Here is a 21444-nt window from a genome sequence, read left to right on the forward strand (position 1 = left end):
CCGGGGCTGGGCCTCTTTTCACCCCAGGGGCATAATTTGAACAATTTTGGTAGAGGACCAAAAGGTAACACTACATACCAAATATCAAAAGCATAGGTCTTGTGGTTTTAGACAAGATTTTTAAAGCTTTTTCCTATACAAGTCTACGTAAAACTTGTGACCCCTGGGGAGGGTCCTCTTTTCACCCAAGGGGCATAATTTGAACAATCTTCATAGAGGACCATCAGATAATGTCACATGGCAAATATCATGGCTCTACGCCTTGCAGTTTTGGACAAGGAGATTTTTTTAAGTTTTTCCTTTCGGTTGCCATGGCAACCAGAGTTCTGCATGGAATTCAATTCTTTGAACAATTTTGAAAGAGGGCCACCCAAGGATCATTCCTGTGAAGTTTGGTGTAATTCTGCTCAGTGGTTTTCAAGACTGGGAGGACGCCGACAACGGATTGAGTAGGACAGCTCTCCAAACTTTGTATAATCAAGCTAAAAATCCACAATTTTGACAATTTCAGGGGCCATAACTGGAAATTAAAGGAGGAGCCAGATGAAAAATAGGAGATGTGCAAGTTCATATCATGATCAAGACTTCTGCAATGCTTCATCAATTTATATGAAATACTTTTTGAGCTATATATGTCACAAGGTGAAAATGTGCATTTCTATTTCAGGGGCCATAACTCTGGAAATAAGGGCTGACCAAGATGAAAAATTCACAAGTTTATATCATGCTAAAGACTCATGCAAGGTTTCATTAATCTACATAAAATACTTTTTTGAGCTAGGCGCATCAAATTTTTTTTCCGATGCACTGACAATACCAAATCTGTATGCCCCTTGCACCGAGTGCCAGGGACACAAAATTTAATATAGAAGAAGGTTGCTTCAAAAATCCAACAAAAAGTAAATTTTAATTATATGAGACCAATTTGTTTTAATAGATAAAAGAGATATGAATCTGCTTTTTTCCAACACTAAAAGATTGTATTAAACTGTAAGGATTAAATATTGGGAAATAACAATAACACATTTGTTGTAGCATTAGAATTTTTTATTGATTTATTGAACATTTTGTCCAATATAAGTCAGACATAAACATGGTATCAAATCTTAGAAAAGTCAACATGACTGATAAGTATTTACATCCAATGAACAGGACACAAAAATGTCATCAAATAATGTCCTTGATAATGGGTATTAAAAGCATATATGTATGGAATATGTATTTTGGCTGCATGGATGTCTAATTACAGATGAAACAAACTTTTGTTTTATTGTCATGAATTTCTTGTTTAACAAGAGCTGTCACAGGAGACATTGCGCTCGACTATTTCGATGCTGGATAGTGAAACTAGGAACATCTGAGGAAACTGGAGCTGTAACTGGAGTATTTAATGACTCCAATGGTAGATGAAGATATTGCACAATAGCTGCAGTCTGTGTCAAAAATATTAAGTAAAAAGAGGGGTATCAAAATACCATGTAAGTGTAATTCTAAGCAAAAAGGGTGCATAATTCATATAATATTTGTGCAAGAGTTATGCACCTTGTGTCATATAATGTGGGTGATGAGGTGGAACAACTACTTCAAGTCTGAATTAAATCCATTTCCTAATAACTGAGATATTGTGAAAATGCATCAAAATTAACATAAGATTCTGAGTAAAAAGGGAGCATAATTCAAGAAAAATTAGTACAGAGTTATGCACCTTGTGTCATATGATGTGGGTGGTGAGGTAGAACAACTATTTTAAGTTTGAATCAAATCCATTTCGTAATAAGTCGGATATTTTGTGAAAAGTGCACCAAATTAACCTGAAATTCTAAGTAGTAAGGGGGATAATTCTGACCATGTTTCATTAAGATTGGGCCAAAATTGTGACCTCTAGAGTGTTAACAGTCTAATAGTTGACGACAGACGACTGACGACGGACACAGGGTGATCACAAAAGCTCACCTTGATTCATGAAAAATTGGTGCCAGAGTTATGCACCTTGTGTTATATGATGTGGGTGATTATGTGGAACAACTATTTTAAGTTTAAATCAAATCCATTAAGTAATAACCGAGATAAAGTGAAAGTGCACCAAAATTTTAACCTGAAACTCTAAGTAAAAAGGGGGGGGGGGATAATTCATGAAATATTGATGCAAGAGTTATGACCCTTGAGCCATATGATGTGGGCGATGTTAAGGAACAACTATTTCAAGTTTGAAGCAAATCCATCAAGTAATAACAAAGATAATGAGAAAGTGCATCAAAAGTACGGACGAGGAAGGACGCTGATGCCAGGTCGAGTAGGATAGCTCTCCATACTTCGTATAGTCAAGCTAAAAAAAGGTATAAATCCTTATTTTTGTTACAAACTTTCAACTGTTTCAACATTTTCTACTTTCCACTACACCGTTAATATATAAGTACAAAAATTATCAAAAGGAGAAGTATATCTATTCTTCTGCATTTCTCTATATGTGTATTTGCTTGTCTATCAAAAATACTAAAATTTACACATCAACCATGTGTTCATAAGTGCAAAACATGTAAATCTGTTTCTACCGAAGAGCTACATGTATCATTGAATTTTTCTGCTGTATTATAAAACTCTCATAAACTGCATATATATGAAATGAATTTGACTTTGTATTTTGCAAAAACTAAGCCAATCAAATGATTTGGTGCTTGCAATGCAGCCAATCAAATAGCCTGATACATATTTGAATCTTGCATACACCAGTTATCAGTAAATAATTTAATTTTCTGTGCTTCAAACAACTCCATTTGCAGCAACTATTGTTTCAAAAAATAACTTTTTTTCTACACTTCTATTTACACTATAATAAATATTGCACATATATCATTCATTAATTCATTATGAATTAAAACAGTCAAGAAACAGTAAATTTACACCATGTTCAAAATATGGAAAAAGCAAAATGCTGACCATGCAAATATCAACACAACAAAACATTGTTCCATACATAATATAGGCCATTTCTGTAATGCAGTATTGCCAGTAAGCAGTGGGTATTCTAAAAATTTAACTAAATGAAAAAGCAGTCAATTTCTAATGTACAAAGCAACATCTGTTGAAAAATATTGTAGTAGAGGTAGCAAAAGCAGTCAAATTTTGGCTATGATATGACAAACTGGTGTCAAAAACAAATACTAAATAAATTAACTTTTATCATGCTGGACACGACTGATTCTGCCTTTGTGGCCAGTATAGATCATGATCAGCCCTGCACATCCATGCAGTCTGAACATGATCTGCACTGTTCGCCATTCAGTCAGTATCTTATTGGTAAGCACCCCATTTAAAAGTTAATGGTACAGTCCAAACTGAAAGATGGAAAAGTTTATTATAGAAATTTAGCAGGGTAAGGCCATTATCTTTATAATTTTATGGGCCAAGAAAAAGCCTTACCTGTAAGTATAATGCATAAATTAACAGTAATGTTGTTTTGTTGTTTTTTCTTTTCAATTTTATGATCTTAATCTTTACATATCATATCAATTCATTCTTAAATCTGGAAAATACCACTTTAATAATACAATTCAAACAATTTTCAAATGATATTATTTTATTAGTTCAAATATACCATCTTGTTAAAAATTAAATGTCTTTATGTACAGCATGTATGTAGCACATATATAAAACCTATGTTTTAACATGAAAAAAATTACAAGAAGACCTTCTTTAATTATCTAACAATTTGTAGAAACACATTATGTGATAGGAAATCGTGTAAATGCTAAATGTGATAATTTTACACTACATCACATATTTTTCCCAAAAATAAATCTCTTGCCAAACTAGTCTTCCTAAGCTTGCTTATTTTATTATCACAATGTATTAAATCATATAGTTACCTACAACCAGAAACTGAAATATGTCACAACCATTTTATAGTACACATAACAAAATGTCTGTTTGGTCACCTGCTATTTTTTTAAGTATTTCAGTATATACTTGGCTCAATATATCAGACCATCATACATAAAAACTGAACTATTGAAATATAAAATTATGTATAATCTGAATTTAATATTTTATATGTAACACTATATGGCCAGTAAAGCAAACAGTTAATATTAATTAGACAACCACTGTTAGTACTAATGCACACAACAGAACTCAATGCATCAAACTCTGATAAGTATTACATATAAATGCTTTAGTGGTGTTTTCTGTCTTAATCATCATGTTCACATAAAGGGCTTGGAAAAAGAATATATTAAGGTAACACAAACAATTTGATCTCTGATCTGACAACAGCTTGGAAAAAATCCTAAAAAACATTAGAAACAGCTTCAAAAGCCTGTCTGCTAAAACACTAGAGCAATACAAAAATGCTTTCAAGTATAAATGTTATAAAAGTGGTTTTATACATCTTATTTATGAAATATTTACAAAGAAATAATGAGAACTTTAAGTAAAACTTTATAGATGAGGTTATTATGAAAACATAAATTTACAAATGTTAAACTGAATGAAAACATGTGTATTCTAAGACCTTTCCCACAGGCAGAAATAAATACAAGGTCAAAGGTAATTCTCAAACATAAAGCAATGCTATTAAACAGTACAAAAAAAAACTTCCAGCAACACGCAACAATAGTCATTTATACAGTTGTAATGATGCTCCTTTTTCTCCCTGTAGTCTCATCTTCAGACTCGCTACGTTCAGATGATGTGTTCAGCTGTGCTTGGCGTCTCGCCAGTAGCATTTCGGTTTTTGTTAAATGTTGCGTGGGTGAGCTTTTTGCCGATTTATTTAACTGAGGTCTATCATTATCTGAACTATGATCTAGAGTAACATTATTGGAAGGAATCTGTTTCACATTGTTTGAAAATGGCACCGGCATGCCGATATTACCAACACTATTTTGATCTTTCATTTGAGACTTGCTCAATTCCGGACTTTTTGGACCATTTTTTGATGTATCAGTTAAAGAAACAGCCATGGGAATGGTAAAACTTTGTGCATTCATATCTTCATCGTCTGATTTATCAATGTCTATAAGATATTCTGCACTTCTCTTTAAACTAGATGTTGATGATCCTAGAACTTGACTAGAAGTGTCATCAGCTTCAAATCTCTTCTCACTTTTCATACTTTTGTTAAGCTTTGCTTCCTTTTTGCTCATTTTTGATTCACTTTTGTTCAATTTTGATTGAGCTTTAAGTTCAGCTTTTAACTGTTTCTGTTCAGCTTTACTTAACTTAATTTCAGATTTGTTTAGTTTACCATCTTTCTCCTTCTTGTTTTGTTTAGCACTTTCTCCCCCTTTTTTACTGTCTTTATCAGTAACAATTACAGACTTACTTTGTTTATCACTAGACTTTTTAGCACCACCTCCAAACATTTTGCTAACTGCATTTAGAAAACCAGATGAGCCACGGAACCCTTTCTTTTTCTTAGTGGACATTCCAGAAATATCTGAAGCTCTTAACTTATCATCTCTACGAATCCACACTTCTTGATTTTCATCATAGTCATAGTGTGACACCGTCATATTTGCTGAAAAATTCAAACTTTCCGATCGTTTAACCAATGGCAGTGTACGACTTGTGTCTTCTGCATGGGGAAGTGTTGCATAATCGTTCTGTGACTTCTTTTTTGTCCACGTTCCAGAGTGTATTCTACCAAACTCTAGTTCAATCTCACTCATTGAGCCACTTTTACTGAGTCTTTTAGCGGGTGAACCAGTCAAGTCCATTTTACTTGTGTCAACGGTATCATCATAGAAACTATCAATTCTGTTCTTATTATCTTCTATACTTCTAGACATCACTTCAATCGACTTTTCAACATTTGATGCCCAAGCGTCATCCAGATTATATTCCACACCAATTTCAAAGGCAGAAAAGTCTCTACAAGTTTTATTTAACTCATTATCATCGAAAATTGATTTAACTTGTTTTGCTGTCTTGCTCTCATTGCTCGATAAACAAACACTCTTGTTCATGTAAACAGCTACTTGTGTACTGTCATGTGATGGAATTTGACTTTTGTCATTGGTTGCATCTAACTTGTCATAAGTTGAACTTCTATTTATCCCTTCAACAGTAGATTCATCAAGAATGTATGTATTTCTGTTTACATTCGGTTTTGGTGATGTTTCACGTTTCACTGCTTTTTCATCTTTCTTTTTGTTGTCTTTCGTCTTTCCTTTAGCTTTAGCAACAGGCAATTTTGACACATTGGACTTTTTGTCTTTGCTCTTTCCCTTATCTTCTGACTTCCAAAGACCAGAGATTTTGCTAGTCACCCCCTTTTTGCCATTCTGCTTCTTGTCACTTTTGGCTGTTTCACTTGACATGGATCCTTTTCTACTCATATTGACTGGAGTTGATGGGCGTGAGTTTGTCTGCTTTAAACTATTGCTTGAACCAGCTTTAATCAGCCCACCAGAGACACTTGTAAGTGAAACACCGCTGCTGGATTTGGTCACTCTGTCCCTGCTTGAAGAGCTTCTAAGACTTTGCCCGCTTCCTGACTTATTCAATGCTGGTTTACATGGACTAGGAATTTTAGTACTTTTTGGAGAATTCTTTACTTCAGAAGTTGCAGTTTTCTTCAGTTTGGAATCTTTTTTCCTATTAGGTGTCTGTTCTGAAGCAAAGCTGTAACTACTTAATGCTTTGCTCCAAGAATCTGGTGGACTGTCACTTGAAGTTGTTGAAAAACTGTTGCTATTATTAGATGTGTTACTATAATTAGATTTGGATGAGCCACTGGAATTGCGATTTATGCTTGATGATTCACTGGCTTTCTTCTGCCTCATTCTCACTCCAGCAATATTCTCCTTGTTCTTCTCATCTGGGGAAATAACTGGAGCATTTCTGTTTGTAGATTCCTTTATAAATGTTCCCTGTTTGGACAATTGCCTGGTTTTGTCTACCGTATCAACTGTGTCCTTTGTTACCCTTGTATTTGATTTGGAAGGAATTTTTGATGGTGACTGATTGGATGATTGACTTCTGTTGGTAGAGCTACTACTCCTGTTAGCTGAACCACTACGATTTGATGATCCACTTCTGTTACTGGAGTCATTACGGTTCACTGAGTCACTTCTGTTGGTCGAAGCACTGCGATTACCAAGAGTTTGTCTTGCATTCTGTTGTGATCTCTGATCGAGAGAGGAAGATCTTTGCGGAGTTCCAGGTTTACTTGATCTAGATTTCTGGGGAGCTTGACTGGCTTTAACTGGTGTACTAGATGCTTGTGGCATGGTTCTCAAAGATTTCTTCCCAGTTGTAGATTGGTTTACAGCTGATGGAGAGGAAGCACCAGGAACAGTTCTAGGTGAAACTTTACCAATATTAGAACCAGACTGTGTTTTACCCTTATTTGTTTTGGATATTGAAGAGGTTGAAGGAGTTGGTGAGGGCACTGACTTGCTGCTATACAATGGTTTCCTTTTCCCTCGTACACCTTTCATTTCTGTTTCCATATTTTTCTGCGTCTGTGTAACATCTCCTGGTTTCAGAATTCTTGGGCGTCTGCTTCCTTGTCCATTACCATCTGCCCTATTTCCAGACCCTTCAATTGGGAAGTCTGATCCAGCAGACCATGTATTGGATGCTTCTGATGCAGTATCGGACATGTAACCATTGGATACAAGTGAAAGTGTCTCATTCTCAATAAAACTGTCCTCATCGACAGTTGATGTACCAGAAAGTACCATACGACTCATCATTTCCGACATCACAATGTTTGCATTCTCAGCTAAAGCGCGCTCATCTTCAGATGTTATACTAGCTTCCATTCCTGGTACTTTATGTCCTCTGTTTCCAGTGTATCCATTATCAATTCCATTCATGGCTTTTGCCACATTTCTTTCAGTCAGTGTTACATCATGACTTGTCTGTCCTCCAGTCTCATCACCATCTGCACCAAAACGGTAACTACCGACCAGCGACCCCTCCAATATATCGTCATCAGTATCTGGAGCCATACTACTCGGGAATGATTGTTTGCTGATACTCTCTACGCTGATCTCCGTGTTTCCGCTGCAAGTCATAAAGAAATTGTAATCTGATGCTGGGGAATCTGTCTTCTCACTTTCATGATCATCTCCCTTTTCAACACTTCTTGTCATTTTCTGTACCTGGTGTACAATATTCTGAGTTTCAGAAATCAATTGCTGTCGCTGTTTTTCAGCAGTCTCTAAATTATTAAATGCATTTCCAGGATACATTGCAACAGAATCCCATGAACCCCTGTGTACATTCATACCATACTGAGCTAGCTGCTGGTTAGACACGTCTTTGTAATGTTTCTCACTATCTTGTGACCTTGACCTCCTGCAAGGTCGACCCTTAGCATCCATTGTTGGTTTTCGAAAGATCTCATCACTAGATTTGTGAGGCTGCTGACGCCAGTTGGAGTAGCGGGAATCATGTTCGCCAGAACGTTCTAACTCATCGCCGGATGATGCATTTCTCTTGTAACTATGCTTTCCCGTCGCACTGCTGCCACCACGGTTTCTTATTCTATGGTCTCCTCTAGATGGCTGCGAATTACGTCTAAGTTCTTCACGTGATGGCCTTGTCCGTGGTGGCAGGGCAGAACTGATGCAATCCTCCAATAGGGCCATGTCGTCTGGGTCATCGTCCTCATCGGAGTGGACGCTAAGGGAACTTAGCGAGCTATTCCTAGAAAAACAGATTGGGGTGTGCTCTACCTTAAATCCTGCTTTTTCATCCCTAGCAGCGTGTTTGGAATGCGTTTCAACACTCTGTTTTTTCTGTTCTTGTTTTGGATTGTTAGTATCTTCAGCAATTTTATCATGTTCTAAGTCATGGATGGAGCTTAATGAAGAATTTCTTGAGAAGCATAATGGAGTATCTTCAACACCATAATTTTTGGTTTCATCTGACTGCGACCTTGGTATTGGTTCTTCTGTAACTGATTGATCCTCGCTAGACTGACCAACCACATGACGTTCCAACTCTTTCCCAGAATGCATCGAGTTGTTACTAAAATTGGAACCACGTGATTCAGGTCTATTACCCACACTGTTATCCTCATGTTTAAGATTTTCCGATGCTCTACCAGGCAACTGCTGGGCAGGAGCACCATCACCCTTGACAAGCTGATTGGCTAGCACTTTAATCTGCTGGGCCATCTCATTCTTACTGTCATCTGTCATTATACTCAAGGAACTCAAAGACTCATTGCAGGAAAATGACTGAGGTGTGCCTTCAGTTTTATAAACTTTAAACGAATCCCCTCCTCCATCAGATTGAAGGAAAACGGAATCATTTGATGTACCGTACGTTGCTGTGTGACTATAATTAGTATTTGCACTGGTGCCAAGACTTGTGTCATTAGTAACACTGGAGGGTAGAGACTTTCTACCTTTGGGTTTACCTCCCTGAAGATCAGCAGGATAGGAAGAGTCTGTTGTCAGATCACTTAGAGAAGTAGCTTGAGACATGTTACTTGGGGTTCCTTCCATAGCATATGTTTTCACTTGATCTAAACTATCAGAATAATTTGGGAAATTTGGCATGTTTTGTACACTTCTTGTATCGTGAGTTAAACTTGATGTTCTTTTAGGCTGAAAATGTGTAGGTATGTTTGACTCACTCGATTTTTTGTTTTTCTGTACTGATCTGTCTTGACTCAAACTGCTTCTACCTTCAGCACCCTCTGGATTTCTGTCGATAGATCGACGATGTTTTCCTGGCTTAGGTGATGGCATCGCAGACTGTATCAGTTCTGAAAGTAAATCTTCACTTTCCTCTAGCGAAGAGCTGTGGTCTGACTGGCAGTCATCAACAGGAGGTGGGATAGTAAGTTGCGCTTTCTCTTCTACAGCAGCAGATGACTTCTCACTTATCTTAACCTTTTCATCAAAGTTTGCATTAAGGCTACTCAAGTCACTGAATGAACCAGTTCTAGAGTAATTCTGTGGCGTCCCTTCCGTTGCGTATGTCTTTATTGCATCATCTCCATTATCAAAGTCATTATGAATATAGCCAAAGAGATGTGGATTAAACTGTGGATGGATCGCTGGAAGCCCTTGGTTACCAGGTGGTTGATTTAAAGCAGGATGAGTCTGATGTCTGGAATTCTGTTGCTGACTAGGGACAACATTTTGAGGTAGAGACTGTTGCTTGGCAACAGGCTGGTTCTGTGGCACAGGAACAGGCTTTCTGAAGCCAGTGCTTTGATTTTGGGAACCAGGTCTTTGTGTAGGATTTTGCATTTGAGCCTTCCTGTTCAGTTTTGGAGAACCAACCTTTGGGGACGCGTAAGCTGACCCACTAAATGGTGTATCTTCTGTGTTAAAACATTTGATACTATCTGTCTCAGTGTCAAAATCATCAGGAAAATGTTTCTGTCTTGGCATCTTAGGTGAGCCAGGTGCAGACCCACTAAATGGAGTATCTTCTGTTGCAAAAGATCTAATGGTGTCTTGATTGCTATCTGCTATTCGAGGTTCGCTAAATTTCCTAGCTGTCTGAGGTGAGGTTTGCATTGATCCAGAAAATGGTGTGTCTTCTGTGGCATATGTTCTACAGCCTTCTTCTTCATGTTCGTAATTTGACAGATTTCTTGCTTTCTGAAGGATCATGGGATTGCTGATATTTGCGGGATTCTGCTGTGGTTTGGGCTTCTGAGCCGACTTTGTTATAACAGACTGAGCATTTGATGTGTTAAAAGGAGATTCCTCAGTTCCTTGTGAACCTGTTGAATCCATGCTGGAATCTAGCTGTGATATCTGCTGAACTTGCTTATGCTGTAGTGGTCTAGGTATCTGTGACTTCTGTTTCCCTGGTGATGACCCCTGTGACCCATGACCTTGACTTCTGCTTGAACTCTGGCTGCTGGACTTTGTTTTAGAATCCGGTGATACTTCCTGGCTCTTGTTACCAAGTTTTAAACTTTTCTTTGCAGAACTTTGACCACTGGAGGATTTACTACCACTCTCGGAATGCTGACCTGATTTGGCAGGGGTTTTGGATGACCTTGAGCTTGATCCACTATCAGGTTTACTAGAACTGCTAGACTTTCTTTTGATTACATTATCTGAAGAACTTTTCCTCATTTTCTTGGAACTTATTGGCATGGCTGAGCTGATAATGTTTGCTAGCAAGTCATCTTCTCCTTCAGACACATCAGAATTTGAAGACATTCCCTTATCTTCTGTTTTGTCTTGCTTTGCATCTGCAGTAGTTTTAGCACCATCTTCTTTTGAACTGTAAGTTGAAGGATTTGCATCTGATTTTGGCTGAAAGTTATCTCTTCTCCCATTTTCTACATCATTCTGAATCCTTTCAGGTCTGAATTCTGCTTCTGTCATATTTGTTGGTACAGAACTATTGTTTCCTGATTGGCTATTTAAAGTTTCATCATTCTGGTTGCTATGGGAACTGTTTTCCTGACTACTTCTACTTTTAGGAGTTTCTACTAATGTTTTGTCATTTATGTTATAGTTATCACTAGTAATACAGCTCAGTTCACTCAGGTTATCATGGAAAACTGGAGGTGTGCCTTCTTCTGCATAAACAACAGGAGCTTCTGACTTAGACGAACAAGTTTCATAATCCATCATTTTATCGACTGAGTTCATGGCCAAATATCGACCAAGTGGATTCACTCTATGGGCAGAATCATTGATCTTAGATGTAAACTGCTGAGGTAGAGAAGACTGGTTTCCTCCAGCGTACATTTCCTGACCGTCTACTTTATTTGGCGGGAACAATTCCTGATTGACTGGTTTTCTGTTTGGGTTCCTTTCTGGTGATTTGGTTCTTCTGGGACTAGGTGGCATGGTTTCACTTGGAGAGTCTGGTAGTTCACTTGGTGAGACAACTTCACTCGCTCTTCTACTGTATTCGCTGAAAACTGAACTGTGTACGGACTGTGCATCAAAGCTGCTCAGTGAACCAAGTGAGGTACACCTACTGAACATCATTGGTGTTTCCTGTACCTGTTCTTTATCATCAAATGTTACAGTTTTGTGTTCTTTCTCAGTACTGTCGCTGTTACCATCTCGCTGTTCATCATGTTTCTGTCTGAATGTGTTGGGTGTCATAGGAGGTGGCGGCATTTTAACCATACTGTTATTGATATCTGTATGCTCGTCTATGCTCTCTAAGGGACCTGCAGGCCGTTTACTGGGATCTTGTCTGTCTCCAGCCTCACTGCTGTGCAGACTGCTCAGGGAGCTGACACGAGAGAAACAGACTGGTGTACCCTCCTCACAGTATGTTTTTGTCTGATCATAGGGAGCATCGTCATTCCGGTTGTCATGAAAACTTCTCTCCTGTGGTTCCTCACTTTCTCGACTGTTTGACTCCTGTGACCTACGATCAAATTTCAGGTGATAATTGGCTATAACAGTTGTTCCTGTCTGAATATCTGTGATATTACTTCCTGACCTACTACTTTTGTCAGCTTCAAACCTCTGGCCATGATCTGACCTTGGCCTTTGACTCTTCTCATCTGACTTTGAACTTTGACCTTGTTCTGCTGCAGCAGCATTTTCACCATACTTTGAACTGAAATTTTGAGTTTCGTCATCGTTATCTTCAGGCGGACAATGCTGTTCAGCTTCTTCCAGGATTTTAACAGCTGTACTCAAATCGGTCAAAGAAGTTGCTGTACTAAGGTATGGAGTATCTTCTGTACAAAAGGTTTTTATCTGATCATCGTCAATTGCTTGGTCCAGTCTATCATTGTACCGTCGAGCCTCCTCCAGTTTACAATCAGCACAGTGGGGATCAGACTCTTCGTACTGATTTGCGTAATTTATTCTTTCATCACCATACTGTTCTGCGTTATATTCAGCACCATATCTAGCACTATAGTCTGTTGGCTGATCCGGATCGTCGAGATCTGTTTCAGCATAAGCACTGTTGTAATTATACTGTTTATTCCCCTCTTGACCAGCATAGAACATATTTTTACCTGAATTATTGAACTGGTTCTGAACACTATTAGGTGGTAACTGTTGACTTCCTACATAATTGCCCATCATTGGCTGGTGAGGAGGCTGGCCAAGTCTAGGATCTCTTTGGTTAGCAGGACCTCCTTCGTGATATTTCATACTATAATCTAGCGGCTTTTCATCATCATCGTCTCTATTCCGACCCTCCTGATGTTGTAGTCTTTGGTTTTGGTACATGGTGTTTTGTATACCAAACTGGCCGGTTTGATTCTGAGGTAAGTTGTTCATCAAGTATCTCTGGTAGGCTGACGCATGTTGAGCATTAAGGACATGAGCTGGGTATGATGTATGTTGCTGTGTCTGGAAGTGATGTTGCTGTTGCTGCTGTTGATGGTGTGCTTGCTGTTGTTGCTGTAATGCTGCATGATTTTGGAACCGTAGACTGGATACAGGAAGTGGAGTTTTGAAAACTGCTGAGTCACTATCATGTGACTGGTCTTCAATACCAGCATTCAATGCAACTTCCTGCATGACCTGTAAAATTCTGCTATTTGGAGCACCAAGAGGATTTCGTTCAGTCCTACCTTCAAAAAGACCTCTCTGACCTAGTTGTAAGCCTTCTTTATGTCTGTCAAGGCTACCACCCATGTTTGAATGAGCCCGAGTACCAGCTTTTCCTCCAGATGCATGTCGAGACCTATCATGAGAAATATCTGAGTGTGTACTCCCAACACTATCTTGGCTACCAGACCTTGCCACACCAGGCTGAACTTTCAACTGATTTTCATACAGAGCATGGTCCCCACTTTGGCTCCTTGGAATAACTGGCCCCCGTAAAATTTGTCGACGTTGCTCTCCATCTAGAAGAGGATATACAGGATACACAAAATGGCCAGTCTCTTGTTTCTTAGACTCAACCGGACTGTCTCTTGGACTTTCAACATTTTCACAAGTCTCTGACAAATTCTGATCAATTTCTGATTCAAGTGCGCGCTGTTTTCTCACATGTAAAGTGGGTCGATTCCCATTAGCTTGCTTATTTAGTTCAATATTTTTCATTGCTGGACGTGCAGCAAGAAGATTTTTTAGTGCTGCGCTGCTACCCATAGAGATCATTTTATGTTTTGAATGTACAAGGTTTCTCAGCATGCCAACAGCTCCCATTTCCCATAATGCTTGCTGATCCTCTGCACAGCGCGCTGATAAATTCCACAAAGTGCCACAAGCGTTACTCACTATAGTCAAACTAGGTGAACGTAAATGTTTGAGAAGAATTTGCAAACATCCATGAACTCGCAAAATTTGCCGGTAATCTTCTCTTACAGCTATATGACTAGACACATTACGTAGAATTCCTCCTCCGTTCTCAATAATAGAAGTAGTTTTTGACGGACTTTTATAAGTTAGTGAACTAATCAGAAATTCTAAAGCCCTGTCCACAGCACAAATATCTGCTTTATTTTCACTACAATGAGCAGATAAATTCCACAAAGCACTTAGAATGCTCTTTAATGTTGTTTCTTTTTGCACTCTCATTGAGGCTTGCATCAAAGTGGTCACAGCACCCACTTCTCTCAATGTCTTTTTACTTGCCAGATCGGCTTTCCATGATAAATTCCTCAGTACACTTGCTGCTACCTGACACAATTCCTCATTAGAACTGTACAGCTGCATCACAAGAGCTTCCATGCTGTCTTTCAGGGAACACAAGAGTGATTTGTTTGTTCCGTCGCCGAACGTCAGATTGGTTAGCGCCATACAAGCGTATCTCCTCATTGTGATATTGTACTGTTCGTCCGTGTCATGATTTACATCATTATCAACCTGCAGAAGCTCAGCTATCGCATGTAGTCCTCCTGAAAAATATATACAAGGTTATGATTAATGTAATTCGTATCAACAAATACAGGATTTTGTATAGACCGAAGCTGACTAAGTTGCATGAGTTTTCATAAATATTTTTCAGTTTTCTAGGACATTTTATGCTAAAAAATAAAACAAGAGGGTCATGATGACCATGGTCCACTCACCTGAGTAATATGAGCTACATGTTTCAAACATCAAACTGATGCTAAAATATTAAGAAAGTAGGTCAGTAGGTCACATTCATGGTCACTGAAAGTCAGTTTTAAGATCAGTATGCAAAACTGTACATGTCATCCAAATTTCAAGCCTGTATCTTAAACAAGAGGGCCATGTTGTCCTATATTGCTCACCTGATTAAGCCTATTTAAGATGAGTATTGAAATCTGTATCAAACACTATACAACATGTGGTCCAAATCTTTTTGCTGTAGTTTCAAAAACAAGAAAGTAGGTCAGTAGGTCAGGGCTAAGAACATTAAAGATTAGTATTGAAATCCTTATCAAAAGGGGCATAGTTTGAATAATTATGGTAGAAGACCACTAGGTAATGCAACATACCAAATATCAAATGCCTTGGCCTTTCAGTTTTAGGCAAGAAGATTTTTAAAGTTTTTTTCCTATATAAGTCTATGTAAAACTTGGGACCTCCTGGGTGGCGCCCCTATTCACCTAAGGGGCATAATTTGAAAAAACTTGGTAAAGGACCACTGGGCAATGCTACATATCAAATATCAAAAGCCTAGGCCTTGCAGTTTCAAACAAAAAGATTTTTAAAGTTTTTCCTATATAAGTCTATGTAAAACTTGGTACCCCCGGGGCAGGGCCTCTTTTCATCCTAGGGGCATAATTTGAACAATTTTAGTAGACAACCATAAGGCAATGCTACATACCAAATATCAAAGGTCTAGGTCTTGTAGTTTCAGACAAGAATATTTTTAAAGTTTTTTCCTATAGAAGTCTTTATAAACCATGTGACCCCCGGGGTGGGGCCATATTTGACCCTAGGGGAATAATTTGAATAATCTTGGTAGAGAACCACTATATGTTGCTACATACCAAATATCAAAGACCTAGGCCCTGTGGTTTTTGACAAGAAGAATTTTTAAGTTTTTTCTTTCGGTTGACATGGCAACCAGAGTTCTGCTTGGAATTAAATTCTTTGAACAATTTTGAAAGGGGGCCACCCAAGGATCAATCCTGTGAAGTTTGGTGTAATTTTGCCCAGTGGTTTTCAAGAAGAAGATTTTTTTAGGAATTGTTGACAGACACACAGCACACGACGGACATTGAGCGGTCACAAAAGCTCACCATGAGCCTTTGGCTCAGGTGAGCTAAAAAAAAACACAAGAAAGTAGGTCAAGGTCACAGTAAGGTGACCCGTAATCACTTGGGTACATCAGGTAAATATAATTAAACAGTGTAGGAAATATAATCTGATAATTTTTTAAGTATTTTTTCCTATATAACTCATATAACAAGTGACTCCCAGGGCAGGGCCTCTTTTCACCCCACAGGCATAATTTGAACAATCCTGTTAGAGGTCCACTAAGCAATGCTACATACCAAATATCAAAGGCCTAGGCCCTGAACTTTCAGACAAGAAGATTTTTAGTCTTTTCCCTATACAAGTCTATGTTAAACTTGGGACCCCCGAGGCAAGGCCTCATTTCACCCCAGGGTAATAATTTGAACAATTTTGGTAGTGGACCACAAGGCAATGCAACACACCAAATATCAAAAGCCTAGGCCTTACAGTTTCAGACAAGAAGATTTTTAAAGTTTTCTCCTATAAATGTCTATGTAAAACTTGGGACCCCCAGGGCCTCTTTTCACCCCAGGGGCACAATTTAAATAATCTTCATAGAGGACCACAAGGCAATGCTACATCCAAAATATCAAAGGCCTAGGTCTTGTAGTTTCAGACAAAAGGATTTTCAAAATATTTTTCCTATATAAGACTATGTAAAACTTGAAGCCCCCGGGGCAGGGCCTCTTTTCACCCCAGGGTAATAATTTGAAAATTTTTGGTAGAGGACCACAGGGCAATGCTACATACCAAATATCAAATGCCTAGGTCTTGTGGTTTTGGACAATAAGACTTTTAAAGTTTTTTCCTATATAAGTCTATGTAAAACTTGGCACCCCCGGGGAGGGGCCTCTTTTCATCCCAGGGGCACAGTGAGTTGGGTTTTCGCGGTGAATCGACACAAAATTTGAACAATCTTCACAGAGGACCATTAGATGATGTCACACACCAAATATCAAGGCTCTATGCCTTCCAGTTTTGGACAAGAAGATTTTTAAAGTTTTTCCTTTCAGTTGCCATGGCAACCATTCTGTATGGAATTCATCTTTTGAATAATTTTGAAAGGGGACCACCCAAGGATCATTCCTGTGAAGTTTGGTGTAATTCTGCCCAGTGGTTTTCAAGAAGAAGATTTTTTTTAGAAAATGTTGACCGACACACGATGCACGACCGACGACGGACATTGAGTGGTCACAAAAGCTCACCATAAGCCTTTGGCTCAGGTGAGCTAAACATCACACACTTCCTATTACTTGCCTCTTTAAAATATCATCCTTAAAAATTGTCCAGGATAAAAATTCATAAACACAGAATTGTAATTTGTTACATTACTGACAGTTTAACAAGCTTCTTTTTAAAGGTGAAAGTTCAAAATACTGCTTTTTTTTTTTAATCTTTTGTCATCTACTTAAAGTTTCAGGGAGGAATTTCAAACTCTTTTTGAGAATTTCCCTGAATTTCGCTTGATAAAACTAGCCCTTCTCAAATTCAGTAATATTTCCAAGAAGGGAATTGTGTTCACTGATTTTCCCAGATCTGGGAATAGTAATAATCTTATGAATAGCTGTATAAGAAAGTTCTTACCAAGTGTACATATAGCATGCCTGTGTTCCTCATCAAATGACAGTTTCATCAATGTTGCTATTGCTGGCCCAGGGTGGTGATCCATGGATAAACCTTGATGTACTGAAATATATATCAACATTTAATATTTGAAGGCCTCATACTGGAAATGCTTATATTTAAGTCATAAGTTTTTTTTGCAAAACATAGAAAGTTGAGGTTTGATGTGTGTAAATGTTTGCAATTATTTTTTTAATGTGATAAATAAAATGTAAGAAAACTGAAAATTCAAAAAATGATCGGCTGAAATTACACATTTTACACATTCTTAATATTCTTGAAGTGAATGCTTCTTTTGTTTTCACATATTACTATTACCGATAAATGAAGCAACCTCTCTTACTTAAGTGTGAGAAACCAAGTGTGAGAAACCAAAATATTTTCCAAAGATTGTGTCTGTTGTAAACTTACTTCACTCTGCAAATAATTTCCATTGGCAAAAAAAACATACACTTTCATGTTGCAAAATTAACCATTTCTTCAATTTCTTAGTAATTAAGTCTCTCCACTGGGATCCCTTCTACTGCAGACACAATTAAGTCTTCCTAGTCTACAGAGGTTTGACTGTACAAACAACAAATACCCACCATGCTTTCCATCCTCATCCTCTTCATCTGAGGAATTTTCTCTCAGCTGGTCACAGTGAGCGCGAATCTGTTCTAGCAGTCTTAGTACCCGTGCCTCACGCCGACCCCGTTTGTCGTCAGGATGGGAGTGTACTATGTTATGTAACGCAGCTGATGCACGTGCCCTGGCAGCTTTACTGCCACGTGTGTTACCAAGCAACGCAGAATCTTTGTCAGAGCCATGTAGTAACTGTATCAGCAGGGGCAGACAACCTGCAATTCAGGTGATATAAATTTATGGTGTGTTTATGCCAGCTATGAGATTTGGAAACACTGATTTGGAGATCTGTACAATACAAGAGTACATCATTGCAATTTGTCAGTTTCATAATTTAGCAACCAACCAGTAGCATTATTAGGAACTGAGACTGGTTTCATAAACATAGACCCTGGTTTCTATGCTAACGATATAACTTCTCTCTTGCAAACAGCCCTTTTGTGTTTATCGGTAACACTGATGAGCAATGTTGGACAGAATAACACATTAAGTGTATTGAAACCATGGTTCATACAGAATATCAGAGACAAAATTCAAGTACTTTTCAAGGACTTTTTACAATTTTTCAAGCACTATTTTTTTTCAAAACCACAACCTAATCTGAACAACTTTTATTATGTAAATGCAAAAATAAAACAACCATCACTTGTCACACCTTTGAAAATGACGTAATTCGATTATTAGATTGATGTGATTCACTATTTTGCTGAGGTTTAACGCTTTTCTTGTGGTTTTTTAGCACACTCCCACTACTGATACCTCAAAATTTTGTCACACGACGTACAAATACACTTCGTTCTGTCTGTTCTATAGGGCTTCAGCCACTGTTTATATTCGTCTTTTGTTTCCCACTTACTTGAGTAAACATGTTTATTTTTCTTACTCATTTTAATTCACTGGAAACACTCGCAAATAGCTAAAAGTTGCGAGTTATTATTCCCCGTATTTTTTTTAAATGGAAACGGAAACATGCAAACGGTGATACAGTAGAAATAGCACTCTGTAAATATCGATAAAGTGTGGCCGAAGACCACTATAATAGCATACGAGTGACCCGATCCTGCAATTTCACGAATTTATTTTCATTTTCTCAGATTTATTTTAAGCCTTAAATTCTTTTTGCAAAGCAAAGTTACGGAAAGAATATTTTCAAGGAGTGAAAGGTCAAATTCAAGTTTTTTTTTCGAAATTCAAGTACTTTTCCAGGTTTTTTAGGGTTTTTGTCATTTTCAAGGAGTTTTCAAGGACTACCATCGAATTCAAGGACTTTTCAAGGCCTGTGCAACCTTGTGAAACTCAAATTCAATATCTTGTACATGAGACAATAAAGCAATAAAAAGGTCTTTGGAAGGAGACACTATAAATCTGAGCAATTTTGTTTTGCTTACAATCTGACATATTCTGTAGAATTATTACATCTTAGTGAAGCCTGTATGAGGATATATCAACCAAAGAAGGGATACTGTTTAAGGGTTTGTCCACGTTTGATATCACTTTACAGAAGTCAGTAACTCCTCATACTGACCTAACCAAAAAGTCAAAATTGTTCTATCATTACATCTCACCACTTGCTAGTTATTTGTAACACTAAGTGATAAGTTATAAAACCTGAATGTAGCAGAGGTTGGTAATTCATTCCTTGTAATTTATTCACCTGTGCGCGACAACAAATTGCAAGGTCGCAAGTGAGGATTTTTTCACAGGTCAATCTGTGTATTCAGCTCCATCCTTAGGTCAATATGACTTGTTATTACTAAACATGTGACTATATTTAGACCAATGGAAATGACACCTACCTGATTGCCTCATAGCTATACAACTGTCCTGTGAACTAGACATTGCCAGTAATGTACGAGACATATCATCTTTGTCATGGGTTCCTAACATGGATAACAGACCATATACCATCTCAACCTGAAAAGTTTATTGATAACAATACGAATGCTTATGAATCAAGTCTGAAAATTATCTGTCCCTTTCTTTACTGCACTTTAAGATGTAACAGCAACTCCTTAATTTTGACTGTATGTTTTCCCTCTATTTTATATATCATGAAGTTTATGAATCAGTACTGGTTGTGTATGTATATAAGGCTAAATCCTTCCAGCTATTTAAACTAGGCACATGTATCCTGAATTATGGACAATTACTTTGAATTCATTTAAAGTAATTCTAAAGAAAGTAAAATTTCATGATTTGAACCACCAGTCCTAAATTTCAACAGTTGCTATGCATCTCCATCACATGAAACAAGATGTTGAAAAATATTACTACCATAAAATTGTCACAGCCTAGCACACAAAATTTGTCTAAAAGTAGATCTACCTTGGTACCAAGTTGTTGTGGTGGTATCTGAGGTGTCAGCGGTATTGGCTGGGGCTGCTGCTGCTGAGGTTGTCCTTGTAATGACCTTTGCTGACCTTGAGCTACTGATGCTGGGTGACCTTGACCTTTGGCTCCTGACCCAGATCCATGAGAGCTACTGGTATTAGTAGAGTTAAAGCTCATCACACTAGACAGATCACCATGGTGACCGATAGAAGCTTGTATGTTGTCATCTGTTGGCAAAGAACACACAAGAATTGTACATGTGGTCTATAAAATACTGCAGACAATAGGGATTGCATTCCTCAGTATTCTTAAATCAAACATTTGTGCATCGTCTCTTTATAGGTTTGAATCTGCTCTTTATTTCCACTCCATAACATGTTTGTTGTGTCATTAAGAAAACTTAAGACTAGTCCCAAGACAGATAATTGAGAATTTGTCACAAAACAACAGATTTTATCATTTTTCTTTTTAGCTGATGTTATAGTGACATATTCTGGTCCATCTTAGGATTTTCTCAGAAAACTGACTAACATTTTATTGGGAATAGATTACAGACCTGCTACAATCACAAAGATAAGAATTAACTATACAGTATATCACAACCAAGGAGCTAGTCCAAAGATAACCGACTGTCATAATTATATGTTTGTTTTTTCCAGTTCTAAAACAGTTTTACAGTTATGTACAGTGATCAGTTAACCTTATTAGTGTTTCTAGGTTGCTGCAAGTATCAACCTGTTTTCTAAAAATAACCTGCAACTTCCCCACATGGATGTGTTATAAAGTCCGA

General features: G+C 37.8%; 1 protein-coding gene across 4 annotated transcripts in view; it reads right to left on the bottom strand.

Annotated features, from left to right (window-relative positions):
- Positions 1 to 1025: 1025 nt before the first annotated feature.
- The window catches only part of LOC128551282 (adenomatous polyposis coli protein-like), a 77191-nt gene continuing 56772 nt past the window's right edge, over positions 1026 to 21444 (bottom strand). For all 4 annotated transcript variants that reach the window (XM_053532057.1, XM_053532058.1, XM_053532060.1 and 1 more), the window contains 5 exons: positions 20649 to 20881; positions 20120 to 20237; positions 18287 to 18538; positions 17661 to 17762; positions 1026 to 14761 (listed from right to left, as the gene is read on the bottom strand). In XM_053532057.1, coding sequence (XP_053388032.1) covers positions 4620 to 14761; positions 17661 to 17762; positions 18287 to 18538; positions 20120 to 20237; positions 20649 to 20881 — 10847 coding nt within the window. In that variant the 3' untranslated portion in view covers positions 1026 to 4619. The remainder of the gene's footprint in view (positions 14762 to 17660; positions 17763 to 18286; positions 18539 to 20119; positions 20238 to 20648; positions 20882 to 21444) is intronic.

Source organism: Mercenaria mercenaria, chromosome 19 (assembly GCF_021730395.1).
Source record: "Mercenaria mercenaria strain notata chromosome 19, MADL_Memer_1, whole genome shotgun sequence".
Taxonomy (NCBI): Eukaryota; Metazoa; Mollusca; class Bivalvia; order Venerida; family Veneridae; genus Mercenaria; species Mercenaria mercenaria.